Below are 24,398 nucleotides of genomic sequence, written 5' to 3'. Positions count from 1 at the left end.
AGGATGTTTCCCTGTGAGCTGAACAAAGGCACTTTAGTTTAACATTCAGGCAGAGGGGCAGGGTTCCCCAAGGTAGACCATTATGTATGCCAGTAGCTATAGACAACATCCTTTTAGTGATTATAGTAACAAAAAACAACAGAGAGCAAAGGTTAAAATAAAAGAAACAGATCCAACATGGAGTCTGATTTTGCTCTTCCCTGCTACAGATGCTCTGTATCCACATTTCCACATTCTCGGATTCAACCAACCACAGACTGTGTAGTACCATAGTATGTACTATTGAAAAAAATTCTGTGTATAAGTGGACGTGTGCAGTTCAAACCCATGTTGTTAAAGGGTCGACTGTATAGATATTTTTTTTTTTTTTTTTTTTTTTATAGATATGTTTTTACACATAGATTAGTATATTTCCTAGCTCTAGCCACTGAGAGGTCCTGGAAACAATGACAGCACAGTGGAAATGAGAACACCCAGATCTTGGTTTCTAATACCATGCTCCAAGAAAAGGAACCAAGGGCTCCTTAGAAAAATGGACTATTCTAGAGCTGGGTCAGAGAAAATACAAGATGAGCCTGGAGAATCTTGAAGTCCCAGAAAGTAGGGAAGTGCTCAAAAAAATTATGAGGCAATGTTAAAGGGACACAGGAGCTAACTAAAAGAGCTTCTAATGGCCAAAGCTGAAACAATTTGAGCAAGAAAATAAATAATATAATATTAGATTATAACCAAAAGTATAAAATAAATGAATCCATGCTGATATATGAATAAATAGGGAGAGTACATATAAATGTCCCATACAAAAGAATTCCAAATAATTTATGTAGATATTCCTCCTCCCCCAGCTATGGAGGTGGATCTTAAGTCCCCAGTCCTAGAATGCAGGCTGCACTTAGTGATTTGCTGCCAAAGAATAGAATATGGAAGGAGGGTGGGGTAACTTAAGTAGAGAAATGTAGCAAACACTACCTTTGATAGCACGTACCAGTGATATGATATGGTGAGAAGGGCACCTCACTCCTGTGGCTATCTTCGCCAAAACTTATAACCCCACTTTAACCATGATAAAAGCATCAGATAAACCCAAATTGTGGGACATTCTAACAAAATGCCTGACCAGTACCTCTCAAAACTGTCAAGGTCATCAAAAACAAGGAAAGTCACAGCCCAGAGGAGCCTAAGGAGACGTGACTAAATGTAATGTGGGTCTTGGATGGGATCCTGGGACAGAAAAAAGACATTAGGGGAAAACTAATAAGATTCAAATAAATCATGGGATTTAATTAATAAATAATGTATCAATATTCATTCATAAGTTGTGACAAATTTACCATACTAATATATGGTATTAGTAATAAGGGAAACTGGGCAATGGCTATATGGGAACTCTTTGTATTTGCAACTTTTCTGTAAACTTAAAATCATTCTAAAATTTAAAGCAAATTTATTAACAGAGAGGTAGTGGAAACCTCAAGCCATAAGTTTCACTATGAAAGGGAAAATGAGGTGGAGTGGTAGTGGAGGGGGAATATTGTTTTAAGATGGAAGACATTGCAACATGTTCGCTGATGAGAATGATCCAGTAGGAGGGGAACATTTGATGATGCAAAAGAGGGGGATAGAAAAATTTCAGAAGTGTAGTACCTGAGTAGGAAAGAGATAGGATCTGATTCATAAATGAGAGTGTTGGCCTTGATTAAGTGCACAGATATTTCAACCATAGTAACAAGAAGGAAGGCAGAATATATGGGCACAGATGCATGTAAGTGGATGGATGTGGAGCATGGGTTTGTGGAGATTGTCTTCTAATTGCTTCCATATTCCCTTTGAAGGAGTAAGCAAGGTAATCAGTTGAAAGTGGGAAGGGAGAGGTGGTGTTGGCAGTTTGAGGAGAGAAGAGACTATGTATAATAGTGTTCTTGGAGAGTGAGTAAGTGATTTTACTAAGAAATTATGCAAGGACTGTTTGGCAGCGTTGAGTACTCATTTGATATTTCGGTGATGATTTTAAAATGAAAGTAACCAATACAGTTTAAATTTTTTTTCTCTAACAATGTTTAGCTGCTTGGCTGCAGGCACAGCGGAGGTGTGGACCTGAGTGTATCCGGGTCAGAGCTTTGTCAGGGAAGCATGGCAGAGGGAGATAGGGGGGCAAGGGAGTTAAGGGTGTTTGCAAGGAATTAATTAAAATGATGGATCATGGAAGGTGGGCCCTGTAAGGAGGGAATCGAAGACATCAAAGGAGGCAAGATGATGGATAACAAAAAGGAGCTTATGGTCAATTGGGGCTTTTTGTGTAGTTGAAGGATTATTACAGTGAAGAGCGCCTGGATAATCGAGCTGGAAAAGGAACAACAGGTAGTCAGAGTATAGGGTGTTTGAAATGAAAATTATGAAGGTATTACAATTAATAATGATTAAGCTGCCAAGAATGATGACAGGGGAAGGGGATGATGGGGTGACAGTAAAAGACAGTAAACTGATCTTCATTTATTTAAAAATAAAGTGACTCAGGAGATACATGATTAGAGTAATGAAGAAGTTTAGAGTTATATAGGATAGCATGAGCTTCAGAGCAGCAGTGAGGCAACTATCCTACCAGGATTACTATAGCCTTGCCTTGATACCTTGATGATCTAGAAACTAGAGCAGTTTTTCCAAAGTTCAATCTGATTTTAGTACTCTGATTTTAAAAATTGCTTTATAGAGGCCCACTGTTAGAGATGATGATTGGCTGAAGGTGGCAGGAGAAAAAAGTGGAAATGGAGAGGTCAGGTGGATTTCAGAGTGATATAGGAGGCGGAAGTAACAAACCTTGGTGATTGATTAAATGTAGGTTACAAGAGAAATGAGTTGAGTCCTAAGTTTCTCTTCTGTATTGACATTTTGGCAAGACCTAATTAATAAACATTTGTTCAGTGTCAACTTTATACAGAACCAAAGATGGAAGACATAGTCCCTACCTTAATGTAAACATAAAACATAAAATGAGTAAATAAATATAAGAAGCATAAATAGCTTATGCCATATGCAAATTAAATTGATACATACCAACTACTTAATTTCAAAGGAAATGTAGGGTTAGTCAAGGAAGCTTCCTTGAATTAAATTAATTTTTAGCTAGATTTTGAAAGAAAAGATGGTCATTTAATTAGAGGAGCCTATAATTTTAAGGAGAAAAATGGCAAGAGCAGAGGTAATAATGAATTCCAGCCATGGAAAGGACAGTAAGCATACCAACTTAACTAAAATAAAGGAGATTTTTTGGAGCTTTTTAAGATATGAGTCCATCCCCATAGTACAAATCATTCCACGACTGTACAGTATGTGCCTGGCAACTTCTCACCCATCTAATAGGACAGGAGAAGATCATTCATAGTTTTGATGACAGGATCATTCTCATTTCTGAATGAGCAAGTACCAGGAGCCAGGCGTTGTGATAAATGCGAAGCATGCAGTGATGGAGAAGACACATTACCTATCCTCAAGGTACCGTCTTATGGCAAAAACAAACACACAGTTATAAGACAGTGTGTTAAATGCTTTTCGACAGCATATGGAGTGCTATAAGAACAAAGAGGAGAGTTACCTAACCCAAACTAAAAAGTTATAAATGACTGCCTACAGGATTTGAGCAGAGTCATGAATATTTAAATATGAATTAGGCAAGGGAAAAAGAGTGAGAAGGTAAGGATGAATGTTCTGGTCAGAGGGAGCTGCATGTGCAAGAGCTTGAAGGTTAGTTTGTCAAAACCCTGGATTACCTCAGTGTAATGACCAATCTGAGCGAGGGTTGATGGTACTTAATCACTTTTATCACTCTAAGGGAGTGGTTCTCAATAGTTTTAGTTTATGAATCTCATAGAAATTCTGTTGCAAGCTATGGATCCTCTCTATAGAAAAATACAGAACTACACACACACACACACACACACACAGAGTTTTACATATCATTCCATTGATCCTTGGTCAAGAACTCCAACTTCAGATCACCACCAAATAATAGCCCCATTCCACAGTATCAGCAGTTGCTCTATCAGAGACTCTTTCAGTTAACTTCAGTGTCTGGATTTTCAAGCATTCAACACCAACTTTTGACTCATAACTAGAAGATGTTATAGGTACATGGAGGTGATGTCCCAGTGGTCCACTCTGCTTCTCTCCCAAGGCTGTTAGAAGGGAAAGGCATTTCCTCCCAGGTAATAAGCTACCTACTAGCAGCATGCCTGTCTTAGACAATAGGGTTTCTTGTAATACTCTTCTCAGACAGTTTGTATGGACTGCATGGGTCACTCTTTTCTGTTTCTATATGTATCTCAGGGTTTTTTGTTGAAAATCTGGACATTTTAGGTTATATCTTATAGAAACTGATTTCTGACCTCGCAGGGGGATTGTTGCTGTGTGTTTTGTTTATTTGTTTATTGACTTCTCTGAAGTAAGTCGTTTTTAACTGTGGCTTCTGTGTATCACAGTGGGGTCAGCATAACTCAGTGGTCCTCAACTGGGGGGATTTTGCCACCACAGGAGACACTTGGCAATGTCTGGGAACATTTTTAGTTGTCACAACTGGCGAGGAGGATGCTTCTAGCATCTAGTGGGTGGAGACTAGGGATGCTGTTAAGCATCCTACAATGCACAAGACAGTGCCCTGCAACAAAAAATTATCTAGCCCTAGATGTCCGTAGTACCAAGGTTTGAGAAACCCTGGTATAGTTTAGTGGCCAGCTAACAATCAGTTAGAGGTTAAGCTAAAAACCTTAAGCCAGTAAGGCTTCCACCTTTTGCCAATGGATGTGTGTGTGGATTGGGGCACACAAAGTTTAGGCTGTTTATAAGTCTGCCCAGGCTTTCAGTTTCTGCCATTCTTCACACGTCTCCACTGTGCCTCACGTCCCTCCAGGGACATGTAGATAACTCGGGCCCTTTCCAGTCTCTCCTTATTGTGCTCACAGCCCTGCATGTGTGCACAGCCTTACCGAACACCGGGGATGTGGGGGGCTTTCCAAGGCCCACTATAGCTGTCTCATTCCCTTCATCCCCTTGATAGATTTCTGGCTGTTCTGCGGATCTATTGCTTGTCCCAACCAGTGTGCCTTCCTTGATTGTATTCAACACCCAGGGCCATGGAGTTTTTATGTGCTCTGCTCCAAATATATTTAGTCCCCTTCAGCAGCAAAGCTGCTGGCTTTCTTGGCTTTCCTGCCCTGGTAGAACTATTGCTGATGGAGCTGGTGGGGATGGGGTAGGGAGTGGAAGCACCCCAAGCTAAAGCACACAGATTCCCACTGTTCTTACCCAAGGTTCAATAGTTTTTCTTGACTAAATGCTTCTTAATTTGTTGTAAGCCTTTGGTCAATTTCCAGGTCCTAAAATGGTTGTTATTGGTAATTTTGTCCAGTTTTATCATTGTTATTGGGGGAGAGGATTTTCCAAGCTCCTTACTCTGCCTTTCCTGAAGTCTCACCTTCAGAGATTCCCAAGACTACACTTTGAGAAACACTAGCATGGGACTTTGGGGTTGGACAACTTGAGTTCACATCCTAGGTTCACCACCTAATGATTATATGATCTTACAAAGTTATTTAACATCTCTGAGCTTTAGTTTTCTGTCCTTAAAGTGAGAATGATAACATTGTACAAAGTCAATTTGAGGAGTACAGATACACTGCATTTTTAAACTGTTTATTAGGATCTCATTGTAGATACACCACAGTTTATTCAGCTATTCCTCAACTTCCCCCACTGACGGGCATTTAGTCTTATTTTCTAATTATTTTGCTATTATAAACAAAACTATTATGAATATCCTTGTGCATACCTCTTCATATGTGACAGTTTCTATAAGGTAAGTACTGAGAGGTGAATTTCTGGGTCAAGCAATAAATATACATATTTTTTATTATTTTCATAGAAACTTCCAGATTGCCATTCAGTGTGTCTTCACCAATTTATACTCACATTACCAATGTTTGAGAGTATGCATTTCTCCACATCTTTTGAAAACACATGTTTTAATCAAACTTTAAAATTTTTGTCACTCTGATGGATAAAAAATGATATCTTAATATCCATTTCTCTGATTACTACTAACGTTAGAAGAGTTCATGTGTTTACTGGTCAATTCTGGTGACTTTCCTATTGATATCCTTTGGTCATTTTTCTATTGAGTTTTTATCTTAATGATCACAAGGATTTATTCTATATCCTGGGTATTAACCCTTTTACGTTAAAAAGATTTTTCCTGTTACTTGTCTTTTAACTTTGTTTTTTGCATTGTTTGCAAAACAGGAGGTTTTTATTTTCATACACACAAATTATATTTTATGCTTTTTGTGTCATATTAGAAAGGCTTTTCCTACCTCAAAGTTGTCAACATATAATAGTTTTATTTTTTATATTTTACTCTATCAGTAATTTACTGTTGAGGCTGACGTGACTCTAGAATCAATTTTTCAAAATTCATTTTTCCAAAACTAGTTATTGAGTAATCTATCTTTTCACCACTATTACAAAATGCCACCTTTAACATATACCATATTTTCATGTACAGTTGAGTCTGTTTTGAGACTCTATTCTGTCCCCTTGATCTCTTAGTCCATTCTGCATGAATATCATACTTTTTAAATGACTATAGCTTTATAATACATTTTTATATATAGTAAGACTTCCCCTCCATGCCTTTCTTTTTCTTTCTCAAAATTGTTACTTTATTAATTCTGAGTATGATTCTTGGAATTAGCCTGTCCAGTACATGAAAATTTTCACTGGGATTTGGATTGGAAGTACATGGAGTTTTATGTATTAATTTGTGGGAGAATTCCTACCTTTTCATTATTGAATCTGCCCATCTGTGAGCATATTTCTCCATTCAAGTTCCCTTCAAGTCTTTCAGGATAGTTTTATAGATTTCTCCATAGTAGTCTTCCACATTTTCATTTTTTCCCAGACACTTTATAGTTTTTGTTCCTCTTATAAATTTGAACTCCTTTTTATTTACCTTGTCTAAATGAATAACCTGATGTATAAGAAAGTTTGATTTTTTGCTAACTTTTTATTTTGATACATCTTCAAACTAACAGAAAAGTTGCAAGAATAGTACAAGGACCTCCTTTATATCCTCTATCCATGTCTTCTTTTTATATACTTGAATGGCTTCATTCTCCAAATTTAGAACTCTGATCTGTTTTGAGTTTATCATGGACACCCAGTGACAATATGAGGTATGGACTCAATTTTATCTCTTTGCAAGTGATTATCAGTTGTCCCAATACCGTTTATTTAAAAATTCATATTTTCCACAGTGATTACACCTGCCACTTTTTACATGCCAAATTTCTATATGCATTCATGTATATTTTTGGACTTTTTATACTCTTCTGTTGTTTTATCTGCCTTTTCCTATACCAACACCACACTGTTTTAATCATAGAAGGTCTGTACTATGTTTTAATATCTAGTAGGGGCTAGTGTCCCCCTCATTGCTTGCAGCTTATTTCTTGGTAGAAGACTTTTTGAAGGAAGTTTTCTGGATCCTGATTTTTTAGTTTTCCTAAATAAATAATGTAAAATAATATAATAATATAAAAGAGTGTGATCTTTTCCTTAGAACTGCAATATGCTAACACCGTGATGCGCTTCGATTATGTCTGGCTTCGAGACCACTGCCTCTCAGCATCTTGCTACAACTCTAAGACTCACCAGCGCAGCCTAGACACTGCCAGTGTGGATTTATGTATCCAGCCAAAGACCATTCGTCTGGATGAGACCACACTCTTTTTCACTTGTGAGTGGACAGGAGACTTGGTCTTCTTTGGGGTACTCTTTTAAAGGACAATTGTTTTACAAAAAATGATTTGCCCCTTTCCAAAACAGGGTATTCTTTTAGTTACTCTTTGTTTTTCCTTTCTTTGGAAGCATTTATTTTTGAACCTTTTATTTTTCTTCTTAAATAAAATTGCTCTAATCTACAGATGACATCATTCTTAACCAGTAAATTGTTGGCAGTATTTATAATAATTATTATTTATTTTATTATTTTTTTTTTTTTTGCGGTACGCAGGCCTCTCACCATTGTGGCCTCTCCCGCTGCGGAGCATAGGCTCCGGACGCGCAGGCTCAGCGGCCATGGCTCACGGGCCCAGCCGCTCCGCAGCATGTGGGATCTTCCCAGACCGGGGCACGAACCCACGTCCCCTGCATCGGCAGGCAGACTGTCAACCACTGCGTCACCAGGGAAGCCCTTTATAATTATTATTTTTAATGCCTTTTATTTTTCCCTTAAAAGGGCCAGATGGTCATGTGACTAGATATGATTTGGATTGGCTGGTGAAAAACAGCTATGAAGGGCAGAAACAAAAGGTCATCCAGCCTAGAATCTTATGGAATGCTGAAATCTACCAGCAAGCCCAAGTTCCATCTGTAGATTTCCAGAGCTTCTTAGAAACCAAGGAGGGACTGAAGAACTTTCTACAAAACTTTCTGCTGTATGGAATTGCTTTTGTAGAAAATGTCCCTCCTACTCAGGAACACACAGAGAAGTTGGCAGAAAGGATCAGCTTGATCAGGTAAGTCATTAGTTTCCTGAAATCTGCAGAAATTAATTTCCAGTGACAAGTATGGTCACCCTCGTTTTTCCAGAATATTTTGTGGCCTGAATAATGGGATTCCCATCTATAGTGCTTTATCTGAAGCCCAGATTTCTAATCTCTAAAGACACTTACATGTTTAATATGGTGAAGACTTCAAAGTCATTGGTATTTTTTTCGAGCCCAGTGATGCTCAAAGTAGGAGTTAGTCATTGTACACTAGAAAGAGCACTACCTGAGTAAAGAGAACCAGATAGTAGTCTGAGTTCTACCATCAAGCAGTTGGGTAAACATAGACAACTGCATAACACACACACCCCTACCCTCAATCCTCACCCCCGCCGCCCCAGTAGCCTCTATTTTCCTATCTGATCAGTAGCAGGATTGAATAAGATGGTGTCTAAAGATCATCTACTTTTGACCTTCTATTATTCCTAAGGCTTAATTCAGAGCCTGGTTGTTAATACTACTGCCTTATACTGTATAGCATTTAACCAGCATATTCAAATCCGTTATTTTCATTGGTCATTATAGTAATCCTGATAAGTGTGTATTTTATCTCCTGTTCTACTGATGAGGCTCTTAAGGCTCAAATGTATTAAGTGGTTTGCTCAGGACTGCTTTGCTAGTAAGCAGTAGAACTGGGATTCAGATAGCTCAGGTTTCCTGATCCTAAATACAATGTTCTTTCCATTGCATTTCTAGGTAGTATATAGATTTATCTTCTGTAGCATTAAATGTGATGTAAACCAACTTTGTTATAATTAGTACTTTCCTTTTATTTCATAAGAGCCAGATATAGCTCATTGTGTAGCAGACAGTATGCTGGGTCATTTGCCCTATCCTAGTAGAGCATAATTAACATTTGTGAACCATTCAGTTTCAAACACAGTTTGAGAACTTTCAAGTAAAGCTGTGCTAGTAAGCAATGAATTGACAGGACTTTAGAGGTTATAGTTCAGAAGGAAGACCATTTCCTGTTTGGATTTTGAGGGTTCAGAGAATAAGATGAACTCTGAAAGCTAAAGAATTAAAGTGACCTTTAGTCAGACCTGAGCCTAGTAGGAAAATAACTATGAAATCAAAACCCATGATGTTATTGTAGCTCTCCTCAAGGAGAGATACAATAACAGTGATACAGCAACTCTCACTAAATACTTGCTAATATAAACTATCCTTTCTCTTTTTCTTATTCCTACATGTCTAAAAGATGGGTGAAGATCTACATTAATCACTTCTAAAAGCAGCTACCCAAAAACATCTTTTTCTATGTGAGGAAGGTGAGTGCAGGACAGAAGTTTGAGTGTGAAAGCTATTAAAAGTAGAAACATAAACAGAGTGGGATGATTCCCTAAGCTTTCAAACTATATTATCCTTTCACCCTTTCCCCCCCCAGCTTCCTAGAATATTACTCAGTGGAGGAATTGTTTAGACTGGTGATGTGTTCAACTGTCATATTTACCTTATAGATGGAAATCTGGAGCCAAACAATCTATTGTTATTTGTGAATAATTAAAGAAAGTATTGGAAAGAGTTTTGAATGATAAGAATGAAAGGTTTCCTATACTTCATTTGACAGAGAAACCATCTATGGGAGGATGTGGTATTTCACTTCAGACTTCTCCAGGGGTGACACTGCATACACCAAGCTAGCTCTGGATCGGCACACTGACACTACCTATTTTCAAGAGCCCTGTGGGTAGGTGGATTAGAATTTTCCAAAGTGGGATCATTACGTGTGATGGTCTTGAATAGTTTCTTAATCATTCTCTGTTTTATTTGAACCAAGATCATATCTGCTGCTGATGATTTGTATGACTGTTTCTTTTCTCCATAGAAACATGATCATTTTTAAACACCCTAGCTCAGTCTTCTTTAGACTTACAGGAATAAAATTTTTGAAATGATTGAAAATCTACCTTACTACATAAATGGATGTAAATTTTGTTTAATTTACATTTTTCTCAAAGTAATTACAAATAACTTACCAAAAATGTATTGATTAACCATTAGTTTGGGAATTTGTACAGTTTTTCATATTTAGTTATTATATTGCAAAGGGGTCAATCTTCCAAACACAGCTACTTTGGGTATGGTAGTAAGAGGAATTTAAATCCAATTTACAAGAAGTTGGAGAGGAGGAATGAATGAAAAATAACCTTATTACATGGACTCCGAAGCTATTGAGTCAAAGATAACGTATACCATACTTTTTTGCAGCTTTATTGAGATATAATTGACATATGACATTGTGTAAATATAAGGTGTACAATGTGTTGATTTGATATGGTTGTATACTGTAATATTATTACCACCAGTAGCTAACAGAGAGTAGATCTTAAATCTTCTCACTACAGAAAAGAAATAGTAATTATTTGACATGATACATTGATTTCCTTTAAGGGTTTGGAACCTAAGAATATTTGGTTCAGAGGAGGAAGAATAAAGCATCTTTTTGACATCCTGCTCAATGTTATGGATATACAAAAAGCCCTGCATCCTCATTCTACAGGATGCAGAAGGAAGAATATGAGGAAATGGGATGAGAAACAGTTGGACAGGGGTTGAGGTTCAAATATTGACTAGCTCTTTTCTCTCTGACCACTACCAGAGATACACAGTTGTCTGTGCCTTTAATTTAACCCTTTCTAATCAATGGCAAGGACCAAGTACATGAGCAGTATAATGAGAGTGGTTAAGAGTTCGGGCTATGGAATCAACCAGACCTGGATTTGTATCCTAACTGGAACATAGGTTAGCTTTGTGATCTTGGAAAATAACTTAACCTCTCTGTGCCTCAGTTTCTTCATCTGTAGAATGGGACTAGTAATAAAACCTGTCCATTTGTATTGCTTAGGGATTAAGTTACATGATGTATTTAAAGCACTTGGCATACTTCCTAGAACATAATAAATGTTCAGTAAATACTAGCTATTATTATTATCATTTTAGCCATTGTCGTCATCATCATCGTCATTGTTACATGCCTTATGCTTTCTAAAGCTACCTTTGCTCAGGATCTCATCCTTTCCAACCTCCTTGGGGATTTCTCTCTCCTGTATCTTCAGCCTTCCATACATATTGACTCCTTCCTATCAGCTTTTCATTTCTTAAATCTCTACTTTTGTACACTTCCTTTGACTCTATCTCCTTCTAGTTACAGCCCCGCCTCACTCCTCACCTTCACAGCTAAACTTATTGAAATAATTGTCTACATTCAGTGTCTTTTCATTCTCACTTCTCATTCATTCTTCAAACCTGTAGTCAGCTAGTTTATCCACCCCCCTCCCAATTAAAATTAATCTCTCCAAAGTCACCAGCAACTAACTTATTGCCATACCCAGTGTGTACCTTTCAGTCTTCATCTTATTTGACCCCTGGGGCCATTTACCACTACCTCTTCTTAAATATCCTTTCTTTTCTAGTTTTCCTTCTATATCTATAGCCATTTTTCCTCAGTCGCCTGTGCCAGCTTATTTTCCTTTGTCCATGTCATAAATATTGTTGTTTCTCAAGGTTTTCTCCTTCTCCCTCTTTTCTTACTTGAAATGATCTCTCCAATTGACTTCTTCCATACTCTTGGCTTTAGCTATCACCTACAGGCGACTACAAAATCTACCTCTCTTCTAAGGTAAACATCTTCAACTGGCTACTAAGTAATCCTAACCTAGAAATTTCACAGAAAGGTCAACATAGCCAGAACTGACCTTTCTCATTTTAATTGTATTTACCCTAGGTTCTCCTTGATTTTATTCCTTCTATCTTTATTTATGTTTATTACTTATTTTACTTTGTTGTTTACTTTTCCTTATTTCTTCTTTTTCCCTAAATTACTATTAATTTTATTTTCCTCTTGTTAATTTGAAATTTTTACTTTAGTTTTCCAGTCCATTAATAGTTGCATTTCCTTTTCCTGTTAAATTTTCAGCCATATATAACTCAACTATTTCAACATGTCCTAAAACTGAACCTCTTCCTCAACCCCTCTCACCCCCTTTTTATCATCCAATTATGCATCTGCCTGTGTTCTCTTGGCAGATGGCATTATTTGTCAGGTTGTCCAGGTGAAAAACCTGCAGGCATTCTAGTTATTTGCCTGTTCGTCGTCCTCTGTCATGTTGCTTAGCTGTGTCCTCTTTTCTATAAAACCCATCTCTAAGCTCAACCCCTCAGTATTTTTCTCTGCTATTTCAGTTATCCAAGTTGTTTTCCATGTTTTTTGTCATCTTGCTTCCCACCAGTTCATCTCCCATCTCAGTTTAAACTCGTTGTTTTACGTTGATATCTTTGGTCATACTTTTTTTTGGGGGGGGGGCCTGGAATGCCCTCTCCTCACCTCAATCTCATTTCAGCCCAACTCTTGCTCATTCTTTAAGACTAAGCAAAACCATTCTCATCCACCTCCAAAAACATTTCTCTATACAATAATTTCCTCTGTTTATGGCTCCACTGTATCTTGTATACAACTTTATTATAGTGCCTGTTGGTACTTACTTGCTTCATCTCTTCTTAGTAGACTGGCCTTCTTTAAAACAGAGACTATACCTTATTCATGATGGTATTCCCTGAGTCTGTCACATATAGCCATCAATACATATTAAATATGCTTAGGAGGAACCTGTAGTGGCATTAATATTTCAAAGCACAAAAAAGTACAGCTGGCTATGAAGGGAAGACAATTGGGAAATGAGATTTATTTCTTAGTGAAAAGAAAATGACACAGTGGAGTCAATAATCATTTCATATTTTTTTTCTAAAATTTTGATATATTCTCTTTTTTCCACTGAACAGAATAATTTAATTTTTCCCCCTCTTTAGCATTCAAGTGTTTCACTGTCTTAAGCATGAAGGAACAGGTGGCAGGACACTGCTAGTAGATGGATTCTATGCAGCAGAACAGGTACTTCAGAAGGCACCTGAGGAATTTGAACTCCTCAGCAAAGTGCCATTGAAGCATGAATATATTGAAAATGTTGGAGAATGTCACAACCACATGATTGGGGTAGGGCCAGTCTTAAATATCTACCCATGGAATAAAGAGCTCTATATGATCAGGTGAGTACCAAAGAACTATCTCTCAGTGTAATGTATTTGTCAGATATTAGTCTTCTAATGTAATGAAAATTCCTAATATCCTATGTCTGTCACATTTTAATATTGCTATTGTATAGCTTTCTATTAGTACAATTTCCATTCTTATTTTAATTCCCATGGAATAATAAATAGGCCAACAGAGAAGGAATGCTAGATAGGAGGGGACAGATATTTCACATAGCATTTAAAATGAAAACATTTTAAAAACAAAACACAGTTATTAAATTGTGCTCAGTCACCAAATAGCTAGGGTACCCAAAGGCATGATAACAACAACATTTGACTGTTGCCCAGATTTATGCAAAGCTCCTGACCTGTGTATATCCAATAGTCTACTAGGTATTGCCACCTAGTATCTTGTAGGGTCATAAAGCACAGTTTATTCAAAACTGAATTCATCATCTCCACTCATTTCAAGCCTTCTCCTTCACACTGAATTGTGAAGATAAAAATAAATTGTTGCCCCTGTCTTTGCCCCTGGATTGTAGTCGGAACTACATAAATACTAAATCACTTCCCTGGGATAAGCTCCACTGGAAAACTCTCCCTCAGTCATTCTTATATCTCAATTGCCTAAAACAATGAGTAGGTGCTCAATATTTTCCCAAACATTTTATTACGAACATTTTTCATAATACAGAAAAGTTGAAAAGCATTTACAAGAAAACTCACATACCTACCACCTAGAGTCTACCATTGAGATATTACTATACTTACTTTATTACCTGTCTATCCATCTTTCTATCCCTCTGTTTATCTATCAATTAATCTTATTTTTGATACATTGGAAAGTACATTGCAGATATGAGTATATGTCCCCCTAATATACTTCAACATTTATAACCCTAAGTCTAAAGTTCAATATTTGTTTACAGATCTTTAATTTTGATATAAAATATACATACAGTGATGTTATAAATATTGAATATACACTTGCTGAGTTTTGAAAAATGCATACGCCTATGTAACCCAAACCCCTATCAAGATATCGAATATTACCATCACTACAGAAAGTAACTTTATTCCCCTTCTCAGTCCAACCCTCCACATACACTGAGAGGAAAACCCTGTTTTGATTTTTTACCACCATAGATTAGTTTTGCCTGTTCTAGAAATTCAGATCATGGAACAGATCTATTCTTTTATGAATAAACACCTGAGCTGTTTCCTGTTTGGTGTTATTATGAATAAAGCTTCCATGAATGTTCATGTAAAAGTATCTTTGTAGATATGTGTTTTCATTTCACTCAGATAAATACCGAAGAATGGAACTGCTGGATCATAGAGTAGATGACTTTTTAGTTTCATTAGCAACTGCCAGAACTTTTACTAAAGTACTTGTTCCATTTTACATGGACATCAACAGTGTATGAAAGTTGTACCCACTCCACATCCTTGTTAATACTTGGTGGTGTCAGTCTTATTAATTTTAGCCATTATGGTGGGTATCTCCTTGGGGTTCTAATTTGCATTTTTTGGTGATTGATGATGTTGAGCCTCTTTCCATGTGCATGTTGACTATTCATATATTTTCTTTTGCTAAGTATCTAGTTAGATCTTTTGCCCATTTTTTCACTGGATTGTCTTTTCATTATTGAGTTGTAGGGGTTCTTTATATACCCTGGTTACCAGTTCTTACCTGATATGTTTTAGGAATATTTTCTTCTAGTCTGTGGCTTACCTATTTATTTTTTAACTGTGATGTTTGATAAGCAGAAATTTTTAATTTTAATGAAATGTAGTTGATCCGTTTTTTCCCTAATGATCATTGAATCTGTGACCTGCATAAGAAATCTTTGACTACCCCCATGACATAATGATATTCTCCTATGTTTTCTAAAGGTGTTATGGTTTTATCTTTTGCATCTAAGTCAGTGATCTATCTCAAACTAATTTTTTACATGTTGTGAGGTAAAGGTAGAAGTTCCTGTTTTATACACATGGATACTCAGGTGTTATAGCACCACTTGTTGAAAAGACCTTCCTTTCCCCCATTGGATTACCTTTGTAACTCTGTCAAAAATCAAATGACCATATAAAGGTGAGTTTGTTTCTGGACCCTCTGTTTGGTTCCATTACCTATTTGTGGATCTTTATGACAGTTCCACACAGTCTTGGCTACTGCAGATTTATAGTAATTCTTGAAGTCAGGTAATATGTTTGTCAACTTTGTTATTTTTCAAGATTATTTTGGATATTCTAGATCAGGGGTTTACACGCTTTTCTGTAAAGGGCCAAAGAGTAAATATTTTAGGCCTTGTAGGCCGTATGGTCTCTATTGCAACTACTCAATACTGTGTGGAAACACAACAGCAGCCATAGACAATACGTAAATGAATGGGTGTAGCTGTGTTCCAATAAAACATTATTTACAAAAACAGGCAGGAGGCTGGGTTTGGCCCACACACCATAGTTTGCCAGCCTTAGTTCTAGGTTCTTTATATTTTCATATAAATTTTAAAATCAGCTTTTCAATGTTTAGGGAAAAGCCTGTTAGGATTATGATTGAGATTGCTTTGAATCTATAGATCATTTTGGTGAGAACTGACAAACTAACAGCTTTGAGTCCTCCAATCCATGAACCTGATCTTTCTATATATTTGGTCTTATCTAATTTCTCTCATCAGTGTTTTATATTATTGAAGATAGAGATCTTGTGTATCTTTTGTTTATTTTATTTCTAAGTATTTTTATGTTTTGATGGTATTATAAAATAAAATTTTAATATTATTTTCCAATTGTTTGCTGCCATTATATAAAAACAATTTATTTCTCTTTAAATTAGCATTTTATTCTATAGCCCTGCTAAAGTTATTCATTAGTCCTGAGAAGTTTTTATTTTTTAGGTTTCTTGGAATTTTCTATATAGACAATCATGTTGTACGGACAGTTTTATTCTTTCCTTTCCAATCTATATGCTTATTTATTTGTTTTTCTTATCTTGTTGCATTGTTTAGCACTCCACTATTATGTTAAATAAGAGTGGCAAGAACAGACATCTTTAGGATGAAAGTGTTCACTATTTTGCCATGTATGACATTAGCTGTAAGGGTTTAGTGATGTTTTCTATCAGATTAAGGAATTTCCCTTCCAAGTTTGCTGAGAGGTTTTTTTAACCATAAATGGGTATTACATTTTGATAAATGTTTTATCTTCATTTATCAATTGAAATAGTCATATTATTTTTCTTCTTTATTCTATGGATATGGCAAATTACATTAATTTATTTTCAAATGTTAAACCAACCTTGCACTCCTAGGATAAACTGTACTTGATCATAATTCATTACTATACACACACACACACACACATGTATATGTATATGTGTGTGTGTGCATGTGTATGGACCCAGTCAAGAGATAGATACTACATGGTAGGTTAAACAGGGAAAGGTTAATATAAAGAATTAGGAACTAGGATAAAAGAGTGACTATGAGATATGAGGAAATTAATGTATATAATATTCTTTCAGAGCAGCTACAGTGTCATTGCATTTTAAGCACAATGCTTTGCCATCTAATTTGATAACAAAATAATCCATACTCCTCTGTTCCTTAAACACATGACGCTTAAGTCCTCTTTTGTTGTTCCAACATTATGGGTATGCACTGGAAATAAGAAAGTTTTAAATATTATGGAATGACAGTATGTAACATTCAAAATGCTGGTAGTAATAACTGTATCACCACAATTTGTAATGTGCTGAGCAGTGGTGCAAAATGATGAGAGCACCACATACGTCTCTGCTGCTACTACTCAACTCTGCCATTGTAGTATGGGAGCCACCATAGACATATAAGTGAATATATGTGGCCATGTTCCAATAAAACTCTGTTTCTAGACACTGAAAGTTGAAATTCATATAATTTTCATGCCACAAAATTTTAAAAAAAGATATGAGGAAATTAATTATAGTACCCTAGGGCTGAGGCAGAGTATCCAAGGAAGAATAAACATGGAAGAGGTTCAGGTCTGGAAGAAAGAGTGGTTCAGCCACCTGATATCAGAGAAGTTTGCTGATTTAGCCAGGCAGGAGCTGGTCTAGAGTTGCTGAGCAAACAATAGGCCACCCTTCCAGAGTACAGGCAGGCAAGGGAGCCGGCAATCAGCAACTGGTGGTGTGAGTGTGCAACGGAAGCCTAGGTGCCAGTGAAAGCATGCAATCTAGGTGCTCTTAAGTCTTCCTGCTTTCACTGGCACTCAGACTTACTTTCAGTATGTGATCCCACGGAGCACAGGAGGCCTCCTGCAGGTCATTCAGGGGCTCTGGTTTACTATGCTGAGAGGGCTATGGAAAGGTTGTCACCAAGATGAGGCTGCAAGGTGGCATAGGGACCGTGTCCTGGGCCCTGAGGGTTGGTGCCACCTGATGCCCTCACACCCACACAGCAGAGACCTGGCTAGGGCCAGAAATAGCAAGAGAACCTTTCTCCTGCAGTGTCCCTCCAACACCAGCTACTGAGAAAGTTTAATGTTGTACTCGCTATAAAGGAAAAATGCTAAAAGAAATTCTTAAATCAAGAACATGTATTGTATGTAAGGATGCATTCAGAACTGAGAAGCAATAAATTAGTAACTGATACATACGTATCTGGTTTCAGCTTAATAATATCATGTTGAGAAGTTTTGCATCTAGGTTCAAGAGGGATATTGGTCGACAGTTTTCTTGTTTTGTAATGACTTTGTAAAACTCTGGTTTACCAAAGAGTTTGTGTGGTATTAGTGCTATTTCCACCTTAAATGTTTGCTAGAATTTACTAGGGAAGCTATCTGGGAATGGAGTTTATTTTATGAGAAAGTTTTGGATATTAAATTCAATTTTTTATGTATATATAGAGCTAGTAAGATTTTTGTTTCCTCTACTGGTTCTTTCAATAAATTTGTACATTTTATCTAAGATGTCAATTGTTTAGTCATAAAGTCATTCATAATATTCTCTTATTCTTTTCATATAACGTCTATCATCTCTGTAATGATGATTCTTGGTATTAGTAATTTTAGCTCTCTTTTTTTCTTGTTTAGTCTAGCTAAACGTTTACCAATTTTGTTCGTCCTTTCCAAGAGCCACCGTATTGCTTTGTTAATTCTCCCTATCGTTTGTTTCTATTTTATTGATTTATGTTATCTTCATTATTCCTTTATTTTTACATACTTTTGGTTTAATTTATTCTCATTTTTCTAGTCCCCCAAGGTAGAACCTTATATCATTGATATTATACATTTAGTCTTTTTTAGTACAATCATTAAAAACTATGTTTATACCTCTAAGCCTTTTTACCTGCATCCTACAAATATTGATGTTTATTTTCATGATAATTAAGTACGAAATATTTTCTGATTTCGCTTGTGTGTTCTTTCTTTAACCATGTTATTTTGTATTCTGTGTCCTCTCTGATTTTTTTGACTAATTATTCCGTCAGCCACTGAGAAAACAACACTAAAATATCCAAATACTATGGTGATTTTGTCTATTTCTCCCTTTAATTCCATCAGTTCTTGCTTCATGTTTTTTGAGTATCTGTTACTAAGCACATACTAATTTATGATTTTTATCTTTCTGATGAAACAACCTTTTGTCATAAAATGCCCTCTTTCACTTTGTTTTCAAGTCTATTTTATCTGAAATTAATATAACCACTCCAACAATCTTATACTTACACTTTGCATGCTATTTAATTTTCTATCTTCTTTTTCTAACTTATCTGTGTTTGTGTGTTTAAATAAATGGCATATACGTACTTCAGTCTTACTTTTTTATCCAGTCTGACAATCTCTTTTAATTGGGATATTAAGTGCATTAACATTTTTTAAACCTTTAAAAAGTTATTTGTATACCATAAAATTAATGTTTTAAGTATCTAATTCAGTGATTGTTATTGTATTTACAAAGTCATGTAACCATCATCACAATCCAGTTTTTGACATTTCTGTCAACCCAAAAGTTCCCTCCTGCCCATTAAGCAGTGACTCCCCCATTCCCTCACCCCAACCCCAGTCCATCACAGCCCCTAGCAATCACTTATCAACTTTCTGTCTGTATGGATTTGCCTATTCTGGACATTTTCTGTAAATGGAATCATATAATACATAGTCTTTTTTTTGTTTATTACATCTTTATTGGAGTATAATTGCTTTACAATGGTGTGTTAGTTTCTGCTTTATAACAAAGTGAATCCGTTATATATATACATATGTTCCCATATCTCTTCCCGCTTGCATCTCCCTCCCTCCCACCCTCCCTATCGCACCCCTCTAGGTGGTCACAAAGCACCGAGCTGATCTCCCTGTGCTATGCGGCTGCTTCCCACTAGCTATCTATTTTCCGTTTGGTAGTGTATATATGTCCATGCCACTCTCTCACTTTGTCACAGCTTACCCTTCCCCCTCCCCATATCCTCAAGTCCATTCTCCAGTAGGTCTGTGTCTTTATTCCCGTCTTACCCCTAGGTTCTTCATGGCATTTTTTTCTTAGATTCCATATATATGTGTTAGCATACGGTATTTGTCTTTCTCTTTCTGACTTACTTCACTCTGTATGACAGACTCTAGGTCCATCCACCTCATTACAAATAGCTCAATTTCGTTTCTTTTTATGGCTGAGTAATATTCCATTGTATATATGTGCCACATCTTCTTTATCCATTCATCCGATGATGGACACTTAGGTTGTTTCCATCTCCTGGCTATTGTAAATAGAGCTGCAATGAACGTTTTGGTACATGACTCTTTATGAATTATGGTTTTCTCAGGGTATATGCCCAGTAGTGGGATTGCTCTGTCATATGGTAGTTCTGTGTGTAGTTTTTAAGGAACCTCTATACTGTTCTCCATAGTGGCTGTACCAATTCACATTCCCACCAGCAGTGCAAGAGTGTTCCCTTTTCTCCACACCCTCTCCAGCATTTATTGTTTCTAGATTTTTTGATGATGGCCATTCTGACTGGTGTGAGATGATATCTCATTGTAGTTTTGATTTGCATTTCTCCAATGATTAATGATGTTGAGCATTCTTTCATGTGTTTGTTGGCAGTCTGTATATCTTCTTTGGAGAAATGTCTATTTAGGTCTTCTGCTCATTTTTGGATTGGGTTGTTTTGTTTTTTGTTATTGAGCTGCATGAGCTGCTTGTAAATTTTGGAGAGTAATCCTTTGTCAGTTGCTTCATTTGCAAATATTTTCTCCCATTCTGAGGGTTGTCTTTTGGTCTTGTTTATGGTTTCCTTTGCTGTGCAAGAGCTTTGTAGTTTCATTAGGTCTCATTTGTTTATTTTTGTTTTTATTTCCATTTCTCGAGGAGGTGGGTCAAAAAGGATCTTGCTGTGATTTATATCATAGAGTGTTCTGCATATGTTTTCCTCTGAGAGTTTGATAGTTTCTGGCCTTACATTTAGGTCTTTAATCCATTTTGAGCTTATTTTTGTGTATGGTGTTAGGGAGTGATCTAATCTCGTACTTTAACATGTACCTGTCCAGTTTTCCCAGCAACACTTATTGAAGAGGCTGTCCTTTCTCCACTGTACATTCCCAACTCCTTTATCAAAGATAAGGTGACCATATGTGCGTGGGTTTATCTCTGGGCTTTCTATCCTGTTGCATTGATCTATCTTTCTGTTTTTGTGCCAGTACCATACAGTCTTGATACTGTAGCTTTGTAGTATAGTCTGAAGTTGGGGAGCCTGATTCCTCCAGCTTCGTTTTTCGTTCTCAAGATTGCTTTGGCTATTCGGGGTCTTTTGTGTTTCCATACAAATTGTGAAATTTTTTGTTCTAGTTCTAGTTCTGTGAAAAATGCCATTGGTAGTTTGATAGGGATTGCATTGAATCTGTAGATTGCTTTGGGTAGTAGAGTCATTTTCACAATGTTGATTCTTCCAATCCAAGAACATGGTATATCTCTCCACCTATTTGTATCATCTTTCATTTCTTTCATCAGTGTCTTATAATTTTCTGCGTACAGGTCTTTTGTCTCCTTAAGTTGATTTATTCCTAGATATTTTATTCTTTTTGTTGCAATGGTAAATGGGAGTGTTTTCCTGATTTCACTTTCAGATTTTCCATCAGTGTATAGGAATGCCAGAGATTTCTGTGCATTAATTTTGTATCCTGCTACTTTACCAAATTCATTGATTAGCTCTAGAAGTTTTCTGGTAGCATCTTTAGGATTCTCTATGTATAGTATCATGTCATCTGCAAACAGTGACAGCTTTACTTCTTCTTTTCCAATTTGGATTCCTTTTATTTCCTTTTCTTCTCTGATTGCTGTGGCTAAAACTTCCAAAACTATGTTGAATAAGAGTGGTGAGAGCTTCCCTGGTGGCGCAGTGGTTGAGAGTCCGCCTGCCGATGCAGGGGACACGGGTTCGTGCCCCGGTCCGGGAAGATCCCACATGCCGCAGAGCAGCTAGGCCCATGAGCCATGGCCGCTGAGCCTGCGCGTCCAGAGCCTGTGCTGCACAACGAGAGAGGCCACAACAGTGAGAGGCCCGTGTACCACAAAAAAAAGAAAAAAAAGTGGTGAGAGTGGGCAACCTTGTCTTGTTCCTGATCTTAGTAGATATGCTAATACATAGTCTTTTGTGTCAGCTCTCTTTCACTCACTTAGCATAATGATTTCAAAGTTCATCCATGCTGTAATATGTATCTGTTTAATTACTGAATAGTATTCCTTTATATATATCATATTTTGTTTATACATTCAACAGTAATGAACATTTGGATTATTTCTAGTTTGGAGCTATTCCAGATAATGTTGCTATGAACATTTGCATACAAGTCTTTATGTAGACATGTTTTTTTCATTTCTCTTGGGTAGATTTCTAAGAATGTAATTGCTGGTTCACATGGTAACTCTGCATTTATCCCTTTGAGGAACTACTAAACTGTTTTCCACACTGGATGCACCAGTTAACATCCCTGCCAGTAATGTATGAGGCCTTCAGTTTCTCTACATCCTCACCAGCATTTGTTATTATCTGTCTTTGATTATAGCCATCCTAGTGGGTGTGAAGTAGTATCTCACTCTGGTTTTGATTTGCATTTCCCTGATGATTAATGATGTTGAACATCTTTTCATTTGTTCTTTCATTTTGCTTCTTGGCCATTTGTACATCTTCTTTAGTCAAATCTGCTGTCGATTTTTAAATTGTATCATTTGTCTTTTCTTTTCTTCCAGTTTCATTGAAATGTAATTGACATACAGTGCTGTATAAGTTTAAGGTGTACAGCATAATGATTTGACTTACATACATCATGAAATGATTATCAACAATAAGTTTAGTGAACATCCATCCTCTCATATAGATACAACATTAAATAAATAAATAAATATTATTTTCCTTGTGATGAGAACTCAGGATTTACTCTCTTAACAATTTTAATGTATAACATACAACAGTGTTAATTATATTTATCATGTTGTATATTACATCCCTAGTAATTTTTTATCTTACAGTTGGAAGTTTGTACCTTTTGATCATCTTCATCCAAGTCCCCCTCCCCCCTCTACCCTCTGCCTCTGGTAACCATAAATCTGATCTCTTTTTCTGAGAGTTTGTTTGTTTGTTTGTTTTTGAAGTGTAATTGACCTACAACACTATGTTAGTTCCTGGTGCACAACATAGTGATTCAATATTTCTATACATTTCATACCCATCACCATGATAAGTCTACTTACCATCTCTCACCATACAAAGTTATTACATAATTATTCATTATACTCCCCACACTTTACATTTCGTACCCATGATTCATTTCTTTTGTAACTGGAAGTTTGTACTTCTTAATGCCCCTCAGCTATTTCTCTCATTCCCCTTCCCCTCTCCCATCTGGCAACCACCTGTTTGTTCTCTGTATCTTTGACTCTGTTTCTCTTTTGTTTTGCTTGTTCATTTGTTTTATTTTAAAATTCCACATATAAGTGCTATCATATGGTACTTGTCTTTCTCTGTCTGATTTATTTCACTTAGGACAATGCCCTCTAGGTCCATACATGTTGTCACAAATGGCAAGATCTTCATTCTTTTTTATGGCTGAGGAATATTCCAGTGTGTGTGTGTGTGTGTGTGTGTGTGTGTGTGTGTGTGTGTGTGTGTGACATCTTCTTTATCCACTCACCTGTTGATGGGGCCTAAGTTGCTTTCATATCATGGCTACTATAAACAATGCTGCAGTGAACATAGGGGTGCACATATCTTTTCAATTTAGTGTTTTTGTTTTCTTCATATACATACCCAGGAGTAGAATTGTTGGATCATATGGTAGTTCTATTTTTAAGTTTTTGAGGAAATTTTCTACTGTTTTCTATAGTGACTGCACCAATTTACATTCCCACCAACAGTGCACGAGGGTTCCCTTTTTTCCACATTCTCTCCAACACTCGTTATTTGTTATCTTTTTGATAATAGCCATTCTGATAAGTGTGAAGTGATCTCTGTGTTTCTATACACTAACAATGAACAATCAAAAAGAGAAATTAAGAAAGCAATCCCATTTATAATTGCATCAAAAAGAATAAAATACCTAACAATAAATCTAATCAAGGAGGTAAAAGACATGTACCCAGAAAACTACAAGACACTGATGAAAGAAATTGAAGGTAATACAAATTGATGGAAAGATATACCATGCTCCTGGCTTAGAAGAATTAATATTGTTAAAATGTCCATACTACCCAAGGCAATCTAAAGATTCAATGCAATCCCTATCAAAATACCAATGACA

The 24,398-nt window shown here is 36.5% G+C and overlaps 1 protein-coding gene across 3 annotated transcripts in view; it reads left to right on the top strand.

Moving 5' to 3' along the window:
• TMLHE (trimethyllysine hydroxylase, epsilon) overlaps window positions 1–24,398 on the top strand; it is a 68,950-nt gene that overhangs the window by 26,461 nt on the left and 18,091 nt on the right. For 2 of the 3 annotated variants that reach the window (XM_032620147.1, XM_032620149.1), the window contains 4 exons: window positions 7,607–7,783; window positions 8,285–8,564; window positions 10,165–10,284; window positions 13,404–13,640. In XM_032620147.1, the coding sequence (XP_032476038.1) occupies window positions 7,607–7,783; window positions 8,285–8,564; window positions 10,165–10,284; window positions 13,404–13,640 (814 nt within the window). The remainder of the gene's footprint in view (window positions 1–7,606; window positions 7,784–8,284; window positions 8,565–10,164; window positions 10,285–13,403; window positions 13,641–24,398) is intronic. The other variant, XM_032620148.1, reaches the window with a different exon arrangement.

Source organism: Phocoena sinus, chromosome X (assembly GCF_008692025.1).
Source record: "Phocoena sinus isolate mPhoSin1 chromosome X, mPhoSin1.pri, whole genome shotgun sequence".
Lineage (NCBI taxonomy): Eukaryota > Metazoa > Chordata > Mammalia > Artiodactyla > Phocoenidae > Phocoena > Phocoena sinus.
This window is presented reverse-complemented; position numbering and strand designations above follow the sequence as displayed.